The sequence below is a fragment of the Panthera uncia genome (assembly GCF_023721935.1).
Source record: "Panthera uncia isolate 11264 chromosome B2 unlocalized genomic scaffold, Puncia_PCG_1.0 HiC_scaffold_24, whole genome shotgun sequence".
Classification (NCBI taxonomy): Eukaryota; Metazoa; Chordata; class Mammalia; order Carnivora; family Felidae; genus Panthera; species Panthera uncia.
This window is the reverse complement of record NW_026057580.1, coordinates 6337011-6360682: the sequence shown is the minus strand read 5'-3', so window position 1 is coordinate 6360682 and position 23672 is coordinate 6337011. Positions and strand designations below refer to the sequence as shown.

Below are 23672 nucleotides of genomic sequence, written 5' to 3'. Positions count from 1 at the left end.
TCAAGTCCTATCTCATTGGGTTAGTGACTCCTCATTATACTTCCAAATCTCAGATTCCAGATTTGTAAAATGAGGATAATAATTTCTCCCTCAGGATTATTGTGATGATTAATCAAAGTAACATAAGTAGAGAAGCAGTGTGGCATAGTAGTCAAGAGCACACACTGTGGAATCAGGCTATCGGAGACTAAATCCCTATTCTGCTCATTACTGGCTATGTGGCCTTGGGCCGGTCAGTCTCTCTGTGCCTCAGTTTTCTCCATGTAAAACACCTCATCTGTACCTACCTGATATAGTTGTTAATGTTCCATAAAATGGTTAGAATGTTACTTGGCATTTAGGAAGGACTATGAAAGTGTTAACTGTTATTGTAAGTTTTGGTACGGTGCTCGATATGTAGGGAACGTTCACACAGCAGTAGCTGTTGGTCATTATTTCTAGGCTGAAAGTTGGGTGATCTCTCCTCATATACCGGTCAGCTTAATATCCTGTGAAAATTTGTTGTACATGATTGGTAAAAGTAATCAAGAAAAAGTTTGGTGCCTCTTCGCAGAGGGTGTCCTGATCTCTTTCCACCTTCTGCACAGGTCAAAGTCCAGCAGGCCGCGATGGAGCTGGAGCTTATGCCATTCAATGTTCTGCTGAGAACCACACTGGACTTGCTGCAGGAGAAGGATCCGGCACACATCTTTGCCGAACCTGTCAACCTGAGTGAGGCAAGTTCCCCCACCACTTCCTGAGCAGTGAGCCCCTCCTGGACTGGAAACAGGGTCTGAGTAGGCCAGGAAGGGGTCAGGCCACAGGGTGTATGACACCTGGGGGTTTCTGGCAAAGCTAGTAGACTTGACCATGGTGAGGAGTTAGCAGGCCAGGGTGGGCCAGGGCCCTGGGGCTCTGACTGCGCAGCGTGCCAAACCAGAAAATGGGGAGGCAAGAGTGCTGGTGAAGGGTGCACCTGTTTGGCTAGTAAATGGTTGTTGTAATTGTACAGGTTTTATATGTTTAGGTTCCAGATTACCTGGAATTCATATCCAAGCCAATGGATTTTTCTACCATGAGGCGGAAGCTGGAGTCCCACCTGTACCGCACCTTGGAGGAGTTTGAGGAGGACTTTAACCTTATAGTTACCAACTGCATGAAGTATAATGCTAAAGACACAATTTTCCACCGAGCAGCTGTCCGCCTGCGGGACCTGGGAGGGGCCATCCTGCGGCATGCCCGGCGGCAGGCAGAGAACATCGGCTATGACCCCGAGAGGGGCACCCACTTGCCTGAGTCACCCAAATTGGAGGACTTTTACCGCTTCTCCTGGGAAGACGGTGAGAAGCCTTGGATGGGTGGGGAGGAGAGGGACCAAGAGGAGGCACAGGGATGGAGCCCAGAGAGCCAGGGATCAGGGTGGGCCTTGGAGCTATTTAGGGTAGACACGAGGAGAGCTGAGGGTAGGCCCAGACTGGGATATTCCTGCTTGTGGCTTGCAGTAGTTCTAGGAGCTAAAGTTTAACGAATTCACTATTTCTTGAATGGTAGGAAAAGGAATCAGGTACTGGCTGTCTGTTTGAAAACTTAAATCCTTACCAGGGGTCTTCCTCTTCTGGATGCCCTCTATACAGCGTCCAGAGCATGGGGCAGGGAGAGTGCAGTGCTAGTGTATGTCTGGCTCATTCAGAAGAGTGCAAGTAGAGGACCAGAAAAATGGAATTGCCTCTGAGCCCCACACCCTGCCTGCCCCTGCTCTCTGCTTCTCGATGGCAGTAGCCAGTCACTCAGGCCCAGGAGATTGCCAAGCTGCCTCGTGCCTGCTCCACAGAGCCTGTAATTATGACTGTGAACAGCTTCCTGCAGATGTTTCCCAGATTCTGACCTTGTCCCTGTGGCTGCCCTCCGGGCAACGGTGTTACCAGGGCCAGGGCCCCACAGTGATGCTGCTGGAAGCCACTGGCCCAGGCATTCCAGGAGAATATTTTGCATCCAAAGGATTCAGCCCCTTCCCCTTGCCCTGGGCTGGGCAGATCCTTCAGCCCTTCTGTCCTCCCTTCTCCCTGGCAGTGGACAACATCCTCATCCCAGAGAACCGGGCCCACTTGTCCCCGGAGGTGCAGCTGAAGGAGCTGCTGGAGAAATTGGACCTGGTGAGCGCCATGCGGTCCAGCGGGGCCCGGACCCGTCGCGTCCGCCTGCTGCGCAGGGAGATCAATGCCCTTCGGCAGAAGCTGGCACAGCCACCACCACCACAGCCACCATCACTGAACAAGACTGTGTCCAATGGGGAGCTGCCAGCAGGGCCCCAGGGGGATGCGGCTGTGCTGGAGCAGGCCCCACAGGAGGAGCCAGAAGATGATGGGGACAGAGGTGAGACAATCAGGGGCAGACAGGGGGTTGGAGGCCAAACTAAGGGAGTAAGGGTTAAGCTAAAATCTCAAGGATGGTGCAAGCATCCTTTCCTGAGTTTAGGTCAGACCCTTGTGGGCAAGCAAAAATCCTTGGAGAGGTCGTGCTTCCATGTATATCCAGGGATGATATTCAAAATATTTAATAATCAGTAGAGACCAAAATTCATCAGAGTAGATGTTGGCTGTTGCATTGGAGTCGGTTCTGGGGACCACTGATGGGGATATTTAGTTGCTAGATTGTGGACAGGTTTGGGGAGTTTTAGAGGCTGGGGCCCAGCAGCTCTGTACTAACTAATAAAGAAGTATTACAGTATTTTGTACCTGATAATGGCTATCTTGCACATATCAGTTAAATATTTGCTCACCTACCATCATGTAGATAGGCTTTTTTAGAGCAGGTTAGGTTGTGGTGTGGGAGGACAGAAAAGGAAGAAAGACCCTAAAGATGGTCTGGCTTCTTGAACTACCTCATGGCTTTGACCCCAGCTGACCAAGTCTACAGGCCCATCCTAAGCAGAAAGGTCAGATTGCAAGAGACATCTGGGGAAGTGATTCTCAGAGACCCAGCCTTAAAACTGAGCTGCTTTCCATCCTCCCCACTTCGTTGGGGACAGAATTGTCTCCCTTATACAGGTCCTCAGAGCTGAGCCTACAGCTTGGGGAGGGTCTGTCATCCACACAGTCTAGAAGGGTTCGGAGTTATCTCCAGAGGGTAGTTCTCTCCAGGGCCCAAACTGCAAGGAATGGCCCATTTTATTTTAGGTTGGCTGAGAATAAGGACGTGGCTGGGAGGTCACATTTGGCAGTGACTCTTCCTGATTCCCTGTGTGGCAACCAGCATGCCACTTGTATCCCACTCCTGGGCTGTGGCCATGCAGAGTCCTGCCCACTGACCGGCTACAACAGCTTCTTCCAGAGGGTTTTAAAACAAAATTCCCAGGCCTCACATCCCAGAGATTCAGATTAAGGAAGTCTGGGCTGTGGCTTGGAAATTCTAATTTTTAAAAGTTTCAAGATAGTAAGTGAACAGACATGTTTGGGAACCACTGATTTAACTTACTTGCTCTCATTTTTTCACATTTATAAACTTACTCTTTCTGCTTGTCCTCCTTGCTTCACTTGGGTGATAGGAAACAGAACACATTGACAGAAGGGAAAACACTTGAGTCTAATGAGAGCTGTGCACCTCTAATCTGTGAAGCTGAGACTTAACTGATTATTGATTAAGCCAGGTAGCTTTCAGCTTTCTCAAGTGTGGAGTAATGTTTTGTAATTCTCACTTCATCAGATTCACCTGGTAAAGCTTTTTTAAAAAATACCCCATCATTAGAAATTTAGTTTCAGTTGGTCTTGGATCGGACCTTGACGCTGGAAGTTTTAAGAAACTTCCTAGATGATTCTCATACATAGGGTTTAGAATTACTAATGTAGATAAAACTTAATCCTACATTCTTTTTGCCTCAGATGGGAGACCTGGGATACATGTCAAGAACCAATGCCTTTGGTTCTTGCTTATCAGAGTCATTATCTGGCTTGTAGGGGCAGACCTTTTCTAAAATGTTCAAGCAGGTTCTCTTTTTCTCTAACAGATGACTCCATACTGCCTCCCCCACCAACCCTCGAGCCCACTGGGCCTGCACCTTCCCTGTCTGAGCAAGACTCCCCTCCGGATCCCCCTACTCTGAAACCCATTAATGATAGTAAGCCTCCAAGCCGATTCCTAAAGCCCAGAAAGGTGGAAGAAGATGAGCTCTTGGAAAAATCACCTCTGCAGATAGGGAGTGAGCCCCTGCAACGCCTGCTCAGTGACAATGGCATCAACAGAGTGTCTCTCATGCCCCCTGAGACCCCTGCTGGTGCCCCACTCAGTGGCGTGGGCCGCCGCACATCCGTCCTCTTCAAGAAGGCCAAAAATGGAGTTAAGCTACAGAGGAGCCCAGATAGGGCCCCAGAGAATGGTGAGGACCATGGTACAGTGGGCTCTCCTGCCTCTCCGGCCAGCATCGAGGATGAACGGCACTCCCGGAAGCGGCCAAGGAGCAGGAGCTGTAGTGAGAGCGAAGGGGAGAGGTCCCCCCAGCAGGAGGAGGAGACAGGTGACCACGCCTGTGACTTCTCTACTTCTCATCTGCTTTCCTGCTTTGCCTTGCCAGCCAGCACCTCCCCTAGTTGGCTGCCTCCCTAATGGTCCCTGTGGACGCCAGTAGAACCATTGAGGGATCCATAGCTTACAGTTGTGCCTGGCACATGAGTAGTGGCCTGGAGAAGAGGCTTTGAGAAAGTAATTTGAGAGGGCCACATTGTGTCTGGGGCTTTCTTTGGCCTTGAAGGGAATGCAAAGCTATATATGATAAAGTGGTTCCTGCCTTGACCTTAGTTCCTTCATTCATCAGATATTTAGGCACTGGGGGGAGAAAAGTCCTTGAACAGAAGACAAAAATCTCCCTTGTAGGGGAGAAAGACTAAAAACAAATGAGTGAATTGTACCTTGTATCAGAAGCTATGGAGAAAAATCTAGCAGGGAAGGGGAATAGGGGATACTGGGGTGGTATTAGAGAAGGTGGCCAGGGGAGACTTGGGGAGGGGACATTTGAGTAAAGGTTTGAGGGAGTTGAAGGCATGGGCTATTGGGGTTTCTGGGGGAGAACACTTCAAAAAGATAAACTAGTAGGTGCACAGGCCCTGGTGGTGGGAACATGCCCGAATGCCTGGGGAATAGTGGGGAAACCAGTGTGGCTGGAGCAGAGTTAGCCAGGGCATGGTTAGAGATGAGGTTCCAGAGGTAGGTAATGGCGGCTGCCATACTAAAGGGTCCTTACTACACATCCAGCACAAGCTGGTCACAGGGGGTCATACAATGAGTCAGACTGAGTTCCAGCTCTGGAAGAATTCATAGTCCAGTGGGGAGCAAAGGTGCAGAGATGTCATGGTGCCAGACAGTATGTGATTATGTGTTAGGTGACAGCACTGCTGGAGGTGTTTAGCAACTAGGAGCTAGAGGAGTCAGGAAGGTTCCATGAAGGTGGTGCCTGAGCTGGCCCTGTGAGAAGAGATCAGAAAAGAAGGGAGTAGATGGAGCGAAGGCTCAGGCCTGGGTGTATGGAAGCAAGGACAGAATCCCTGTGAAGGACAGTTTGGAGAGGGGCTTCCTGAAGCATCGGGAGCCAAGGCTGGATGGGTGAGGTGAGCCTGCATATGCAGGGCTTCTTTTCTGGATGGTGTGGTTTAGTCTTAGTGAAATATGGGAGGTGAGCTTACTTGGTGGGGAGGGGCCTACTCTTGGCTTGTGCTCTTCATGTCCCTCTCTTGCCTTTTTATGTGGTGGTTTTGGGCTATTTGGCTAGCACATACTTCTCTCTTCCTTCCTAACACTTTGTTTCCAACAATACCTTCCCTTCCCGTTTGGCCCAAGCTTCCCCGTATTAAGGGAGTAGATTAGTTCATAGAATCGAGTCTGAGGCTTGGAGTTAGGCAGACCTGGGTTCATATCCCATCTTCTGACCACCTGTGTATCCTGGGGCAGATTAATTAACCTTTCAAGCTTGTTCCTTATTTCTAATATGGTACTAGTTATACCTATCTTGCAGGGCTCCGAGAATTGGAAATCGTCTGTATAAAGTACTTGGCATACAGCAGTCGATGGTAGCAGTTACTGTTGTCATTGTCTCCACTGTATCAGGACTAGCCAAACAACACTGAGAATGCTATGCACTAAAAATGAAAAATCCCTCTAATAGGAAATAGGTCTGGATATCAGGCTCATCCAACCTAAAGAGGGCCCACTGCTTGGGGAACCTGCTAGAATCTGTTTGTCCCCCATCGTAGTGGCCTGGCACCCAGGAATATTTCTGTATGACCTTAGTGGAGTCTCACAAGAACGGGTATTGATCTTTGGCAGCTGAGGCACAGCTGGCTTCGTGATTTAAACAGAAGCCATAATGTTAGAGACAGAGCCAGGTTAGAGTCCAGATGTGTTGGCTCAGGCACCTGCTCTTACAGGTGGTGTAACTTGCCTCACAGTTTTTTGGCCAAGGTATCTGTGACTTAGATCTCAAGCGCTTGGCTCAGCTGCCAGACTTGTAGGACTCTGTCTGGATTGTGGTTAGGAACCAGATAATAGAGTTGAAGCCTCTACAGCCGATGAGCCTCCTCCTGTCCCTGGGATGACCAGTCTTCATTCGCTTCCATACGGCTGCCTTCTATAAACAGACTTCTCATTCGTACTCAGTACTGTCCTCTATAAAGAAGAAGAAGATACTATGTTCACAAAAGGAGAAGCAGAGGTTAAAGAGGAAAAAGGACCTGTATTTCAGAGCCTTGCTTAGAACCCAGGGAATTCTGTCTTCCCACCCCAGGAAGGTCCAGTCTGCTCTAGATCTGTTGAAGTCCCCCAGCTCTGACTAGCTCTGCTGGAGATCTCAGGGTGTGGCTGACATAGCCCTTCTCCTGTCCCAGCCTCTGCTGACACCATCCCAAAAGAATGAAGCTCACTGTTGCCAGCTGTGTGATGGATAGGGCGTGAGTGTTTATCTGAAGAGGCAAGGCGGGTGGGCTCCCCAAGAGGCAGAGGAGACTCCCTGATAATTGAGGCTTGAAATTAGGAGCAGAATTAGGGACTTGTGAGCCAGCCAGAGTGGGGAAGTCTTGGTATTTCATTTTGTAGCCAAATGACAGTAACTGGTGTGAGCTGTGTGCTGTGTTTTCCTTCAAGTTGAACCAGAAGGATGAGAAGGAAAATGCAGGGTCTACTTATTTCCCTAGCCAACATTTCCCCCAAACCTTTATCGGGGTCTTTCCACTGCCCGAGACCCATTTCCCATGCAGGAAGCAACAACCATCCTTTCCACCCCTCCTCAGGTGGCCACCTCACACTGCAGCATGTGTCAGGGGAAGGGGGGTTTCTGCACTCAGGCTTACACTATGTGTCCTTGGCAGGCGTGACCAACGGATTTGGAAAACACACCGAAAGCGGGTCTGACTCAGAATGTAGTTTGGGTCTCAGTGGTGGACTGGCATTTGAAGCTTGCAGGTAAGAACAGTTGTTCCCAAAGCTTTGTTGGCAGCTCCTCCACCTGTCCCTGTATTCTCCATTCAGCCACAGATGGAGCCTCCTCCTGCTTATCTAAGGTTTTTCTTCCTCCACCCCTGCTATTTCCTGAGGCCTCTGGTCTGTAACTGGTAGCTCCTAGGAAACAGTGTGACCCTTGATTCACAGGCCTGATCTGACTAGGAGGGGAGGAGTGATGCTGATGCTTTACAGGGTTTGTGAAGCCGAATTTGGCTCCAGAGGGCAGGGCCAGCCAAATCTGTATTGCCCAGTGAAGTTAACATTTGAGCCAATCCCCCACCCACACCCCTGGCCCACTCTGATGACCCAGTTACAGACATAGTTTTGCTCTTTGCCTTTTGGGGCATCACAGCAAAGGCCTCTGTAGAGGTGTGGTGTGGGAGTAAGAAATGGGCAGATAGGAAGTTCAGAATGGCCTTTTATTCAAAGGCCCTAGCTCTTCTACCCTCCTTGAGCTGGGAAAGGATGGGTTGCTTTTCCTGTTCTTTTACAAGAAGGGAGGATTTCTGAGACCAAAATGTTAAAGTTTCTTCCAAGTCGAGTTTATTGAATCCCTACTCTGTGTTAAGTGTACTCTGTAAGAAATCGGGGGCTGCAGGACTCTTGGAAATGGGAGACCCTCAGTGCCACAGAGGAGAAACAAGTTGTCCTGAAGGCTAATTACTGGCCCCCAACATGGCTACTGAATGGATCCTCAGTTCCGAGTAGGGGAGGTTTCAAAGGTCCCAGGGCAGCAGTGTTTGAAGTGCTTCCAAGGCAGGTTGAGCATTATGTTCTGTCAGGTACTCACTCTACCGTGGCTCCTGGGCTCCTGGGTGGTGGGTACGGGAGGCCCCTTACTGTGGCATAGCCCAGCTTTCCATGGTTGCTTTGAGATTTTCCTCCCATCAAGCCTCAGAATTGCCTTAGCTGTCTTCTCCATGGTTTCTAGAGACATAAGGGGAACGAATGGGAAAAACATAGTTACTAGGCATAGAGGAGGCAGAGCTTTTGGAATCCTACAAAATGGTTTCACCCTGGTCCTGGGTGGGAATTCTTAACTCCCTTCAAAGGTAATGGTGCCTGGAAACCCAGTTCATTGGGGTGGGGAAGGAGTGGGGTTATCAAACTGTCCCCTCCTAGCCCTTGACTAAAGGTGGAAGGTGTGTTGGGCTTTTCACGCCACGAAGGACAGTCGTCCCAGCCATGAACCACAAGAAGAAAGCCAGACTAGGCTCTGGTCAGCCTGCTGGTCAGACTGTGTGTTTGCCTTTCTGCAGAACTCCAGTCTGTGCCGCCGATTTGTCTGGAGCCCTGCTCAGTGTGGAAACAATGCCCTTGGAAGGCATTTCCTTTTTAACTCAGTGGACCTCAGTGGAATTTCAGGGTTTAAAACAGGAGATTCAGGACTGCAACTGCAGGATTTTTTTTCTTTTTCTTTCTTTCCTCCCCCTGCCCCACTGTGGTGGTAAGTACATAAAGGAAGATTTTACTTACTAATTAGACTAGAATCCTCTACTCCCAGAATCAGAAAGACCCTTCAAGGAACCTGCACTAATCCCATTCCCCTCCCCACCTGTCCCTGGGTTTATCTTTCCTGATGATTTTCTGAGGAAATTGGAGCTGCTCCCCCTTTCTATGGGTCACGCTTTTGGTTATTAATAATTGAGCACCTACTTCAAGCCAGACATTGTTCTAAGTACTGATAAAGGTATGTGTTCTCATGGAGCTTATCTTCTAGAAGGGGGAGATGAGTGTTAAACCAGTAAACAGAATAATTATAGATTGGGTTGTCTGCTTTGGTCTGTGTAATGTGGAAAGAGGACTGAAACACAGGCCATATCAAGTCACGTGTGCTTTTTCTATGAAACAGGAATACATGGACCTAGTTTTGGTGTTGCCTCTTATTTTACTAAGCTCATCTGTCTCAGAGCTCATCATTTGATAGTACAACATTAGTAGTTTATAATATTTAAAGTGAGGCATTAAAATTTACTGCTCTTCATATAATATTTGCCACATAACTATCATCTGCCATTTATTGAGTAGTTGGTATGTGCTGTACTGAGTGTTTTCTGTGTATCAATCTATTAAATCCTCACAGCAGCCTCAGAGAAGGTAGGTAACTTGCTCAACATCATGGAACTCATGAATAGAAGAGACAGGTTCCAGGGGCGCCTGGGTGGCTCAGTAGGTTAAGCGTCAGACTTTCGATTTCAGCTCAGGTCATGATCCCACGTTTCATGAGATTGAGCCCCACACTGGGCTCTGCACTGACAGCACAGAGCCTGCTTGAGATTCTCTCTCTCCCTCTTCCCCTCCCCTGCTTGCTCTGTGTGCATATGTGTCTCTTTCTCTCTCAAAATAAATAAATAAACATTAACATAAACAAACAGATAAGAGCCAGGTTCTGAACCCAGGTAGTCTGGCTCCAGAGTTTCTCTTTTAAACACTTTGTTGTGCCCTCTTCTGTTATATTTGAAGATGTCTCCCCAGCTCCAGAATAATGAACTTTGAGAGGCCTCAGAGTCTCTAAGCACAGTGACAGATTTTTATAGGATGAGTGGGAACTGAATCCTAAATGTAAACTGGGTGTTAATTTTTTTTTTTCCCCAAACAGGTCCTAATTTTGAATAGCAGAAAAAAAAAACAAACTACCAATCTGCCAGTTACTGAAGGATTATGATTCATTGTGTTCTGTTTGTACAAGTTTTTCTGAATAAGACTCTGATAAAGTCCATATGATTTAGGAAAACAGGAGTACCCTACTCCCCAACCAGTCCTAACACCAACCTCCTCTTATCCCACCAGGGGTTTCTTAAGCATTTCTACTCTTCTGCAGATTGTTTCCCCACCTTTTAAGCATTTTTTTTTTAGTGGAAAAATTATATAGCAATGATATTTTTTAAAGTTTGGATGGGAAAAGGCCCTAGCCACTTCATTCTTGCCCAGAGGCTCCCAACTATGGTTGTACATTAGAATTGCTTCGGGAGCTGTTTAAAACTACAGATCCTTGGGTGGGTTCCAGTTATACCATTACTCTGGTATTACCATCCTCATTTTTGCTTTATTACCTTTCTAGTCTTTGTCAAATATATCTATATATTGTTTTACCTCTTTGTAGTAACCACATGGAAAAAACTTGTTCTGCTTGTTCATTAAAAAAAAAAAAAAAAGTCCATCTCTAAGAAAAATTTCATACACAAAGTGGAAGTGAGAAGTGGATTTTTTTTTTAATTAAAAAGTGTCTTTTCTAATTAAGGAGTAAGACGTGTCCTTTATAGACAATTTGGGAAAGAGGCAAATTTTTGTACCTCAAAAATAAATTGGTTTCTAAAGAAGCCGTAGAAACCACAGGGTAACAAATTCTGATCCATGTGAGATGGGCCCTCCTCATGGCTAGGCTGCTTAGACCCTGGAAGGATTGACAAGTGCCTGGAGCGACCTTTCATCTGGATGAAGTCCAAAGTCCCTGGGCAGGGAGGCAGGCGTCTCTTTCCAGAGTCCCTCCACCTGCATGAAATGGTCTCTCAAAGCCTCATGGGAATTTTGTGGTCAGAAGGGTGTCATGGGTTAGTGTGAGTTGTTAGGGGAAGGTGAGAAACCATTCTTGTTGAACGGTTTTTACAGCTCCACTCATCTCAGAGATAGGAGAGCAGGAGTGGGTATGTTAGTCATTGAAATGGCTCATTTCGCCCCCTCTGCCTTCTTGCTCTATATGCAGTGGTCTGACGCCCCCCAAACGCAGCCGTGGGAAGCCAGCCCTATCTCGTGTACCCTTCCTGGAAGGTGTAAATGGAGATTCTGACTACAGCAGCTCAGGTGAGGAGTGGTGTACAGGTGAATCCGGGGGGCCCAGGCCTTCCAAAGAACCAGCTCTGTGGGCTGCAGCCAAACCCTTCATTCTTCCAAACTCTCAGGCGTTGGGCAAGGAGATGCCCCCCCTCACAGGTCATTCATACTCTTTTTTTTTTTTTTTTAAGTTCATCTTAAATTTGAATAGTAATATATGCCCATGATAACAAAAATCAAAAAGGCACAGAAGGGTACATAATGAAAAGCCAGGGTCCCCTCCTTAGAACAACCACTGTTAGCAGTTTCTTCTGTGTCTCTCTGTTTGTAATTTATATACATATAAGCCAAAACTTGTGTATATTTAAGAGCATAGGTAGAGAAGCCTAATACACACGTATTCTCCTAAACCATGCTTTTTTTCAATTAATAATAGGTCTTGGAGCTCCTTCCGTGCTTTTTATTGACTGCCTAATGTGCCATTATCTAGGAGTGCCAGCCTACTACAGATGGACATTTAGACTGTTTTCATGTATTTGTTATAACCAGTGTTGCAGTGAGCAACCTTGTACATAGATCTTTTGTAGCCCTGGAGAGCATACACTTCTATAGAGAAGCAGAGCTGCTAAACTTGAAGGGAGTGTGTATTTGTCATTTCCATGGGTCTTGCCAGCCTGCCCTTGCTGGAGTAATCAGCGATAGCCTCTATCACTGAATCTCACACCTTGCCGTGTAGGTTCATGTGATCCAGTGCTTTCAGCCCTGTCCTCATGAGACATTCTTCTCTAGCCGACCCAAACAGGGAAGTACATGGGTCTTGTCTCTTTGGACCAAGGGATTCAAGAACAGGACAAGGCAGGGCCAAAGGAGAGGGCTGGTTGGTGCACAGGTGGAGTGGGTACAGGGTGGGCTGTTCTCCGAGTGCATCTCTGCAGCCCTCCTGTGGGAGCTGTGCACCCTGGATGCCCGGTCTTCGAAGCTCCCATCTAACACAGGCGTCAGGGCCTCTTTCCCCACTTTCCTTTTCCCAACTGCTTTATTTTCCCTTAGCATCAGTTTCTGTCTCACATGTGTGTTGATGAATGCATGCCTGCGTGTTTCATTGTTGTCTGACTGTTGGCGCCCAGAAAGCAGGGCTCCTATCTACATGAAAGTGTACAGCATCTAGTGCAAAACTGGCAGTGGATTGGCACAAACATTGGAATTCTGGTAGTGACATTTTACTCTTATTTTAAAAAACCACATACTTATAAAATGATGCCAAGGGAAACTTAAAAATTTCGACCTTCTACTATTCCATCATCACCTTAACACAATTGTCTTCATTTCTATGTGTTGCCTTCTGTTTATTTCAGGCACGTTTTTAACAAAATGTTAATCCAGAACACACGCTTTTTCGTTTGCTGCATTTTTCAATGTTATCTCATACGCTTTTTTTTGTGTTGACACAATCTTGATTTAACTCATATTATTGGAACAATATGTCTTCCAGTCGATGCATTACAATTTACTTAACTTTTTTATTGTTAGATTTTTGGTGATTTCCAACTTTTAATATTATACATAATGTAGTAAATGCATATTTTTGTTAAAAATCCTTTTATTTGTTTTTAAAGTTATTTTTCTTAGAATAATTCCCAGGGAAGGAATTTACTGAAGCAGATGATTCATACTTTTTTTTTTTTAATGGCTCTGGAGACATGCCACCAAATTATGTTCTTGAGGATTAGACTGGTCTGCAATTTCTTCCAACAGTGTATGATTGCACCAGTTTCCCCACAGCCAGCCTCTTCAGTATTGGATTTTATCTCTTGGTTGTTATTGCTATTGACTCAATGGGTAAAAAAAAAAAAACAAACCTCATTATTAGTAGTAGTTTTGTTTTGTTTTATAAATGAGGATAGTAGTATTTCCTTAGTAACACAATTTCCACTATGCAGGATTTGGACCCTTTTCCCTGTGGTCACCTTGGGCTTCCGGTTTATAGGCGTGGGGAGGGGGAAGGGAGGTTCCTTTCTGCTCAGGAGCATTTGTGAAGTGTACCCATCTACATATGCTAGTGCATTGTGTGCGAACAAAGTAAGCTGGAGAGATGTGGTGCCTGCTTTAGGCAGGACACCCAGTGTCAGGTTCTGAGAAAAGCAGGCACATGAAGGGCTTGCAGATCTGCTTGGCTCTGCTGCGTGCCGTGCACCCAGGTGACCTGAATGGCCAGGTGTGGCTCTGTCAGAAAAGAACTCATTTAGCAAGTGGTTTTACTGGGATGTCTGTCCCAGGCATCTTTTTCCATGAAGCCTCTATCATGAGGCCCACCACTTAGGCCCAGAGAGCAGTTTGTGGCTTTGCCAAGCTGGGTTATTGTTGTTCTTCCTGGGATCCTGGTGATAAAAGCAGTCCTAGTTTTCTAGGGAACACCATTCTAGTGTTCTAGTCCAGGGGTCGGCAAACTAACATATTAGCTTGTTTTTGTAGGGCTTGCAAGCTAAAAATGGTTTCTACTTACAAATGATTGAAAAGAAAATCAAAAGAATGATATTTTATAGCACATGAAAATTACATGAAATTCAAATTTCAGCATCTAAAAGTAAAATTTTATGGGGACACAGCCATACTCATTCCTCTGTAGAGTATCTGTGGTGGCTTTCATGCTGCAACAATAGGGTTGAATAGTTGCAACAGAGACCATGTGGACTGCAAAACCTAAAATATTTACTGTTTGGCCCTTTACAGAATGAGTTTGCCGACCCCTGATCTAGTCTAAGAACTAAGGAAAGGGCAGGAAAGGGGAAGGGTGGAGGGGATGTTGCTGACTCATTCTTGGGTTGCCCCAGTCAAATGGAGGCCACAGGCAGGCCTCCTGGGCACCATTCCAAGTCCCCTTTGGGTACTGTCTCCTCCCCTCCCCAACCCCCAGGCAGAAGCCTCCTGATGCCCTTTGAAGACCGCGGAGACCTGGAGCCCCTGGAGCTGGTGTGGGCCAAGTGCCGAGGCTATCCCTCCTACCCCGCCTTGGTGAGTCTGCCCCAGACACCACCCTCCTCCCTCCCCTGGGCTGTTCTGGCCCCTATCTTGCCTCAGGAGCTTATCTGATTGGATCAAGCCAGCAGAGGGGTGGGAATCAGGGTGCTTTTAGCTGCAGAGGGGAGGGAGGTTTTAGCCCAGCCTGGGTGGGTCAAACCATCAAGGTCTTCAGCTCAGAGCACTTAAAATAGGGTAAAAGTGTGAAGACAGGGACTAGGGCTCATAGGGATTTAATAGCATTTATTCATTTGCTTATGCATAAAAGTAGTATGCTCATTGTAGAGAATTTTTAAAGCTGCTTATAATGCTTAAGTGTTGTATTAGACATTTGTCATGCTAAATTCTTGAAATACTGAGGAAGATGTGGTTTTTCTCATTTTGTGGGGAAGAAAAATGAGGATCTATCTGTTCCCTGTGGCCATCTAGCTGATTAAATGGCAGGGTTGGAATTTGAGCCCAAGGCTCAAAATGTGTGATGTCAAAGCCTGTGTTCTGAGCCACCAAGTTCAAAATCACCCATGGTCTCATCTATTCAGAGATTACCTCTTGGTGTATATAGGCACTCTTTTTTTTTTTTTAACGCATAAGTGCGAGCCCGTACTCTGTGTAACCTCCCTTTCACGTAACAGCATACCATGAACATGCATGTCTTGTGCCATTAAACATTCTTCATCAACATTACTTTAATGACTGCATTGTCCTCAGTTGTATGCATGTACCTTATTTTAACCATTCCCTACTTGGTCATTTAGATTGTTTTGAATTTTTCACTATGATTAATAGCTGGCAATAAACATCACTGTAGCTTTACTCTGTGCACATCATGATGATTTCCATACTGTGAATTCTTAGGCGTGCCTTCTTAGAACAAGGTCTGTGCAAAATTGATACACATTGCCAAGTTGCCCTTTAGAAAGTTAGTTCCAATTTATACTCCCGTCAGCAGTAGCTAAAAAATTCTATTTTTACCACCTTGATTGTTATTTGTTAGAGCTCTTTCTGTATTGGGGAGGTAATGTCCATCTGGCACTGGAAGCTAGTGATTCTAAACCTTTAGGGCATGCCAGAATCATGGGGGAGTTTTTAAAACAATACAGATAACTGAGGCCCCATTTCAGAACTATGAAATTAGACTGACACCAGGCCGAGGTATGAATGTTTTCTATAAAGCTTCTCAGATGATCTGTAGCCACGGTTGTGAACTACCCTGCCAACCTCTTGCATGCACACAGGAGTTCTGGGCTTCTCTTAGCTCTTTCACATCAATGGGTCTTTCAAGTCTCATAGCAGCCCCTTAAAGTCAAGAGGGCAGGAACTCTGACCCTTTTGGACTGGTGAGGAAGCTACAGCTGTAAGAGGTTATACAACTTGCAGGAGCCATATTGGAACCATGTTGCCTACCTCACTCCCTCTTCAGCAGTGGCAGGAGGGGGAATCCATGCTGTGATCCAGCAGTTGAGGAGGTTGGGCCTTGGGCCTGCCTTCACAAGGCTGTGTGCCCTGTTGTCAGTGAGACTTCCAGCATAATTGTTGAGGAAGTGATTAAAGCTGTACAGGTTTGGTTTTGTGATTTTAAGTCCCATGGTGCAAAAAAAAAGTCTAAAAATAGTCTTTTTTTTTCCTTTTTAATTATCTTCTTAATCATACATTTTCTTTAATGAGTAAATAAATTCAGCCACCACCTGAAAAAACCTACCACCTGAATGCAAGCTGTGTTTTTATTTTGGTTTATGCTCTCCCGTTGTTCTCCTGTGTTAAATATGACTCGTGTCCATAATGAATATACATTTAAAAAAATTTTTTTTGGCTCTTGTTTAAAATTGTTTTTTCTCATAAAATAATGTATCTGTATTATAGAAGTTTGGGAAAAAAATAGAGAAAAGCAACAAACCCCATCATTCTAGCAAGTCAGCTATAAGCGTTTTGTATCGTTTCTTCTATTTGTTTATGTATTACAGCTATAATAATAGTATGTATATATGCCTTCATTATATAATGTGTTAAAGTATTTCATAAGCCACATTGTTTTACATCCACATAACATTTGAGTGAATGGTCCATTATTTATTATTTTGAGACATATTTGCATCTATCTTCTTTAGAAAGGGAGGAGAGCTCTCCTTGCTTCTGCCCTTGGTGGCAGGGGGTGGGGGGTACATTTTTCACAATCTGCCCCATGTTCCAAGGCAGGAACCAGCATGGCTGTCGAGGAAACATACCAGAGTGGCCCCACTATCTTGTTCAATAATCTTGTTCAATAATCGAGGAAGCTCAGGAGGGCTTGTATGGTGGTTCTCATTAGGACCCTTAGCTTTAATCCCAGGGGGGACATACAAGCTGGGAGAGTTTTGACCAAATTACACAGCTCGAACAGGGTAGGGATGGTTCTTCCTTAAAACTCTTAACCAGAGCACCTGCTTTTAGCTGCTTATCTAGGAAGGGAAGTAAGGAAGCTGGCAGACACCCAAAGGTAAACAGCGAGAGCAGTTTATTATGAGAACAGGCCCCCTGGGACAGAGTATAGAAATTAAGATTGTTCCATCTCTGGAGAAAGCTGCTTCCTCAGTAAGTTTCCAAGTCTCTCTGGCCTCAACACACATAGATTATCAACTCACTGCTTTGGAAATGAGGGCTGTGTAGGACAGTAGGCAGCAGAAGTTTAAGCCACCATGGCCACAGCCAGCTACATGCTCTGTGCTCACGGCTTTCCTCTGTCAGGTGATACCTGTCAGCAGACTTCTCAGCATCGGCAAGAAGGTGAAATAAGATGATGGATGACGTGTGAATAACTAGGATCTTCAGTCACTCTGTTAGTGCTTCATAGAGCTAGAGATCACTGTTGTGTTGATGCCACCAGGCATTTTTCTGAGCCCCTGCCCTGTAGAGCTTGCAGCCTTGAGCATTAATTCCTCTAGTGGTCCTTCTTGCCAGCCACATCATTCATTTTCCCCTCTCCAGCAACCCTTCAAGTTCAGTCTTAAAGCTTTCTGATCTTAGATGGAGGTGCCCACAAAGGTACCTAGTCCACACAGCAGGAAGATTATGGTCAGACAGGAAGGTAGTGGGTAACCAGGGGCTCTGTTAGGTAGAACCAAGGTGATGGGCCCTGCTGCTGATGCAGAACCTCCTTTATAGCCATGGTGTTTAGGAAAGTCCCTGAGCCTTTGAAGTGAATTGCAAAGGTTTTAAAGGAAAAATTGACAGGAAGAAATGGCCTCCTGGCCTCCATTCCCTTCCCCTAAGGGATGTTAGGAAGGTGGAATTTGCCAGTCTGGCCTGGACATCATAGATATACCCTCAATTCTGGTATCTCCCATACTGGATTCACATTTCTTCTGTTTCCACTTGGGCCCCAGGGGTTCATGGCACAAGCTCCCTCATTGGAAGAACTGATTGAGCAGGGCTGAAGGATTTGGCCAATGAACTGGGAAAACACTCAAGATTTCCATTTTGGGGTCCTGAGGGTCACAAGAGGTCAGCCCCCTTCATCACTTGGTTGTGGGCCTGGCCAAGGCCCTGCATAACTTGAGGGGTGGTTCAGTAGGTAGTCCTGAGGCAGCATGCCCTGCTCACCCCATCCACCCCCATCTGAGTGCCATCTCCTTTCCTGTCTCTAGATCATCGATCCCAAGATGCCCCGGGAGGGCCTCCTGCACAATGGTGTTCCCATCCCTGTCCCCCCTCTGGATGTGCTGAAGCTGGGAGAGCAGAAACAGGCCGAGGCTGGAGAGAAGCTCTTCCTTGTCCTCTTCTTTGACAACAAGCGTACCTGGTGAGTGGGTACTACCACCTGGAGGTTGGGCCAGGATGAGGGCTAAGGGGCCTGCCACGCAGTACACAGAGGGGCTGTGGGCTCAGTTAACCTGCCTCCATCCAGACAAGGTGAGGCATTACCAGCAGCTGGCCTGCCCCAGCCACATTAATAGTTACTAAGGAGTGTGGCTGGTCAGATTCCCTGGAAAACATTCTGAGATGGATATTTCTATCAGGAGGCTTATTGAGGAGAGCTGTGGGGATGAAGGGTGCAGTGCTGGGTGGAGGAACATGTTGAACACTTGGTATAGAGGCCTCAGCTGATCCTAAGGGGAGCTCCGGAGCTGGGAGGCTTGTTAATGATGTCCAGAATTGGGGCTGTGCGTGGGCATGTCCTCCCATGGCAACTAGTCATTGAATGCTGGCTGCCCCTGGGAAGGGGGTCACCTTGGTCCAGGTAACTCCCTTGGTGGCGGGTGATTCCTGAAGAGGACTCAGCTGAGAGCTAGTCAGCAGCCAACGCTCCCAGTGGCTGTGGGAGTGCACGTCTTAGTCCTCAGGTGGGGGGATGGGGTGGAGGGTGGTTTGGGGCAGTGTGGGGTCCACTACAAAGGGCTTGCTTGCCCTTTAAGGTTTCTCTTAGAGTTCTTTCACTTCTGCTTTTATAGAATGAGGAGGTAGGACTAACAAGTAAAAATAATAGCTATCACTTATTGTTTACTCCGTGCCCTGATGCAAATCGATTTACATACATAACCTTATTTAATCCTCATTAAATCTTCATCAGTCCTCTTCCAATCCATTTGCAGATGAGGAAGCTGAGGCTCAGAAAGCAAAGACCCCATTGCCAGACCTGGGATACAAGCCAAGATCTGGCTCCAAAGGCTAGCTTTTAGCCACACGTTAGATTCAACTGGCGATCTTTAGAAAAACACACCTGGTGCAGGCCCCATCAGGAATCACTGGTTCCTGGCATCAGCCCCACTTCCTAGCCATAGCTCCCTGATGCCCCAAGGCGAGAGCTAGCCCTAATATGGGTCTTTCTTAGCTCCTGGGTCCTAACAGCCCTCTAAAGCAGAGTGAGTGCCCTGAGGCTCAGGGAAGGGCCTGGCTGCAAAAAAGGTCCCTTGGTGGCCTCCTGCCTGGGGTGTCCCAGTCTGTCTCCTCCTGCCCTGTCCCCTCCCCCTGGCTTTGCTTGTCCTAGGCAGACGGGCCCAGAGGAGCCCCTTCATGCCACCCGCCTCAGCCCAGGCTTCTTACTGTGCTTGTATTTTAGGCAGTGGCTTCCAAGGGACAAAGTGCTACCCCTGGGTGTGGAAGACACCGTGGACAAGCTCAAGATGCTGGAAGGCCGCAAGACCAGCATCCGAAAGTCGGTGCAAGTGGCCTACGACCGTGCAATGATCCACCTGAGCCGCGTCCGGGGGCCCCACTCCTTTGTCACCTCCAGCTACCTGTAAGGGTGGGTCCTGGCTTGTGTCTGCCTGCCCTGCCTCTGTCCCATGCAGCACAGAGGCCCCTTCCTGCCCCAGCCAGTCATATGGCCGGCAGCTTCCCCCTTCCATGGCAGGCCAGGGACTGGGCCGTGTCCTCCCCATGGGCAAGGCCCCAGTTTTGACCAACTGTATGGTTCCCCTGCTGGGCCTGCTGTGTGCCAAAAACTCCCACCTGAGCTCGCTCGGGGGGGCTAGTCCACTGAAGAACCAGTTAGAAGTATAAATAGCTGTGAGGCTTGGGCCCGGCCGAGGAGATGGACCTGAGGCCAGAAGGCAAGAGGTCCTAGGCTCTTTCTCAAAGGTGTGCCTGGCCCGCTCCTTCCCACTCCCAGCTAACTACACCTCAGGGCAAGCGAGGCTCTGACATTGACCCCAGAGGTGCTGTGGATACATGGGAGTCCCGCGGGGAAGCTCACGGAGCTCACCCTCTCTCCCCTCTGTCACCCATTCTCATACCTCTTCCCTGTCCCATCTTCTGCACCAGTGCCGTCTCTCTTTTCCCATGTTCCTTTCCTTTCTTTTGTGCCAAACAGAAACCATCACCAAACTGGTCTTTTTCTTTTTATGTCTCATTCCCTTTGAGGCCAGCTGCTATGCTAGGTGGGTTCCTCCACCTGGCTCCTTAGGGCCCAGGACAGAGGCCAGCCTACCACTCGGGTGACCCCTCCACCAGCACACACACCCCTTCCCCATCTGCTGCAGACACACAGCTGAGGCCAGGCTGTGAAAGCTTGCCCCGTCCCTGTCTTGCTGAGAGGCGGGCCGAGGCTTGACGGGCTCCCGTCAGACCAGGCTGGTTGTGGGAGTGTCCGTCTGTCCACTTGGATGTTGAGGGGTGTTGACTGAAGCTGTGCTCTTCAGCTGGGTCTGCTCACCCCTGCTGTCCTCTCTCTGTGGGCCTCCCTCTCCACCACCATGGACGGTGGTGCCCGCGGTCCAGCACCTCCCTGCCTGCGCTCTGCCCAGCCCAGCCTCTGCTGCTCCCGCTCCCAAACTCCGGGGGACACCACACTTATTTCACGCCCTCTGTCCCCTTCCCTCTCCACCTTTCAACCCCCTCCCCACCTTCACCTTCTCAAAAACGGAAGGAAAAAAACTGTGAAATGGGAAATGCTGACTGACAAACCAACACAACTTTCAGAGGCTTTGAGTCTGTTCTCTGGATGTTTCTTTTCACCTCTTAAGCACCAAAGCCGCAGGGCCAGGTTGCAGGCCACTGATCGCCATGTTGATTTTTAACCTGACGTTCTTTTTAATTGTTTTAAATTTTTCATAGGGGAGTTTTGGACAAAAAAAAAGTCACTGGGGAGATCACTGCCATTTTTACACACTCGACTTTTTAAAAATACAACCAACCAACCACCACAACTTCTTATACATTTGGGACACGAGCCAGAGTTTAAAAGGGAACCAACAAAACTCTCTATAACATAAAGGATGGGGTTTTGGATTTTGTACAATAATAAAAATACAATACAGCATATGGCTAGGGAAGGACATGGTGTATATAATTGTAAAATACTGTTCTAAATTATTCAGGCCTATAGTTTCCATTACTGGAGTCCTCCATTGTGTGGCTGAGTATTTTAAATGCACACAGTGTGGTTTATTTAAAGGAGCCAATGCGTCCCCCTCTCCCCAGGTAGTCGGTCAGCTGTGGACTCTGTGACCTTTGTCTCAACCTGTGTTGTAAGATCTCGGGGCTCTCTCTCTCTCTGTGTCTCTTCCCCCCAACACTTTCTCTTTCTAGTCTCTCTTTTTTTTCAATCTCCTTGACTCTTTCAGTCTCTTTCTGAGTCTCATCTTTAAAACTGCTCTTTTAGAACGGGAAGCGGCTCAGATCCTGCTGTGGCATGGGGCCTACGTGTCTCAGTCGCGTCTGCTGTGAAGCACACGATGCTCTATTTATTGTAGAAAGTGACTTTATTTGCTTTCTAGAATTGTTTATAACAGATGGTATAAGAGAGGTAATAAACAGAGAAAAATCTATGCTTGTAAAGAATACAAAAGTTAATTTTACCTACTATAATATGACTGTCTGAAACTTATTTTCTCTCTGAGAAATAAATGTTCTAATGGGCAGCAGTTGCTGTGCTGTGTTTGGTGTCATCAGTGGGGGCATGCGCTTCTCTTCCAAAATCCCATAGCCCACCCCCACCTCAAAAGGCAGGAACCATTCAGAACGGGTTGTCTAGCCATTGCAGACTGCCAGCTGGAAAGGGCTCTGTCCATCTCTTGGACGCCTGGGAGGGGTGTGAAGATGGGCTCTGACGTTTTCCTCCCCCCAACAGCACCACCCTCTGGGTCCTGTAGAAGGTCCAGCCTGTCTTCTCATGCCTCAGATTTCCTGTGGCCCTGTTCCTTTGGGAGCATCTGTTCCTCATGCAGTTGGAGAAGTAGCCCCTTGTGTCTGGCACCTGTTTACCCAGCTTGCTGAATTTGAGACTCGAGGGTGCCCACGCCTCCTTTGTAATTATTGCCGTCCCCATTCTGTAGGTAGGTAGCTGGGATACACAGGCGTTAACATGGACCTCGCTCCTTTTGGAATTGGAAGGGATCCTGGCGCCTACCTGGTCTTCATTTTGCAGATGAGAAAACAGACCAGCACGATCAACAGGCTTGTCCAAGGACAGCTGGCCAAGAAATGGTGGCAGAATCCTGGGACAAGGATCTGGGCGGGGGTTTCTTGTGGGCTCTACAGCATTTCAAGGCTGTGCTGGCCTGTTCTGTACCAGCTCCCCTCTCACCAGCTATGGTTCCAGCATTTCTGGAGAGGGGCATCTGGGAGAGTAGAGAGAGTTCCCAGGGACTCAATACTTGGTCACTGGGCCTTGGGATAGCTTTTCCCCATCCCCTCCCCTGTCCTATCTCTGCTCCTGCCTGCTCCTGCCTGGCTCATGTGCTTGGCTGTGAGTTACATCTCACAGCCGTGTGACTAAAGGATAAGGGTCTCCTGATCACCTCCACAAGCTCCTTCAAAATTCTTGTCTTTGAAGTTGCTAGAGGGTAAAAGTGCTCAATTTGGTATAACGTTGACAGGGTACCTCTAGTGTGCTAACTCTTGAATTGCACGTTGTGGGTGCGGAGATGCGCCCCTCTGGCCCACAGGATGCTCACAACCTGATTCATGAGACCTGTCAGGGCAACTCAACGTGGCAGGTGTGGAGCTCCCCCCCGCCCCGAGGGGAGGAGTTTGGGAGACTCCTCCAACCAAACTCAACGTTTAGTTGAATCACAAAAGCTTTCAGAAGAATAAAGCAATTAATTCAAGCCTTAAAAAAATGGGATTGAAAATCCCTCTTTGTAAATTTGTATTCTGAACTACAAAGGCAGTATTTAGAAAGATGTGAAAACGCTCATCTTAGAAGCCATTTTGTACATAAAGAGAAAATGACCAGAGGGGTAGGGTTTTAGCAGGTGAGGATGGAAAGGAAAAGCATTGTAGATGACACAACACGGGCAGGGCTCAGGGAGGTTGGGCACGTGCTCCGCTGCCCCATCTGACTGGCAGCCACTGAGATGGCAAGGCAGTGTGCTGGGGTTAAAGCCCTGTCACTCACTGGCTGTATGACCTCAAGCATGGTACTTGACCTCTCTGAGCCTCTCTGAGGCTGACTTAACAGAGGACCCTGAGGCCAGGGCGAGGCATGGTAAGTAGCATCCGTTGAAGCATTTGATTGGGGAAGGGACAGGACCAGAACTTGGCAACTAATGAACGAGATGTCAGAGGCCAAAAGCAGAAGTGGGAAGACAAGGTTGCCGCATGGCCAGAGGCATCAGCAGTGAGTTTGAAGGGGAGGAAGGAGAGCTAAGTTTTGAGGAGCTTGTATTGGCTGCAGGATATCTGAGAAAAACCCCCCAGCAAGCAGACGGGACTGGGCAGTTCAAGAGGAAGGTGGGAGCAGATGACAGAAATGTGGAGGCACGGGAGCACACCAGGGCAGTTAGGACAATGGCCAAGGAGGGAAAGGACAGACCTGAGGAAAGCCTCTTATATTTGGAGGCTGGGATTGGGGAAGAAAAGAGGAAAACGGTGCCTTCAGAGGGGTCTGCTCCCTGGAGAGGGCCTCACACAGAGGCAGTCAAGCCCTAGGGATCAGCTAGACCCACTCACCCCTCATTTCACAGAAGGAGGCAGGTCACATGCACTCAGCCTCACAGAGCAGGAAA

At 47.7% G+C, this 23672-nt stretch overlaps 1 protein-coding gene across 1 annotated transcript in view; it reads left to right on the top strand.

The window, feature by feature from the left end:
* Positions 1–21587, top strand: part of BRPF3 (bromodomain and PHD finger containing 3) — a 34147-nt gene extending 12560 nt beyond the window's left edge. The window contains exons 5-13 of the mRNA XM_049653379.1: positions 588–716; positions 1007–1319; positions 2050–2352; positions 3983–4489; positions 7329–7422; positions 11165–11262; positions 14147–14244; positions 17871–18025; positions 19283–21587. Coding sequence (XP_049509336.1) covers positions 588–716; positions 1007–1319; positions 2050–2352; positions 3983–4489; positions 7329–7422; positions 11165–11262; positions 14147–14244; positions 17871–18025; positions 19283–19466 — 1881 coding nt within the window. The 3' untranslated portion in view covers positions 19467–21587. The remainder of the gene's footprint in view (positions 1–587; positions 717–1006; positions 1320–2049; positions 2353–3982; positions 4490–7328; positions 7423–11164; positions 11263–14146; positions 14245–17870; positions 18026–19282) is intronic.
* Positions 21588–23672: the final 2085 nt, after the last annotated feature.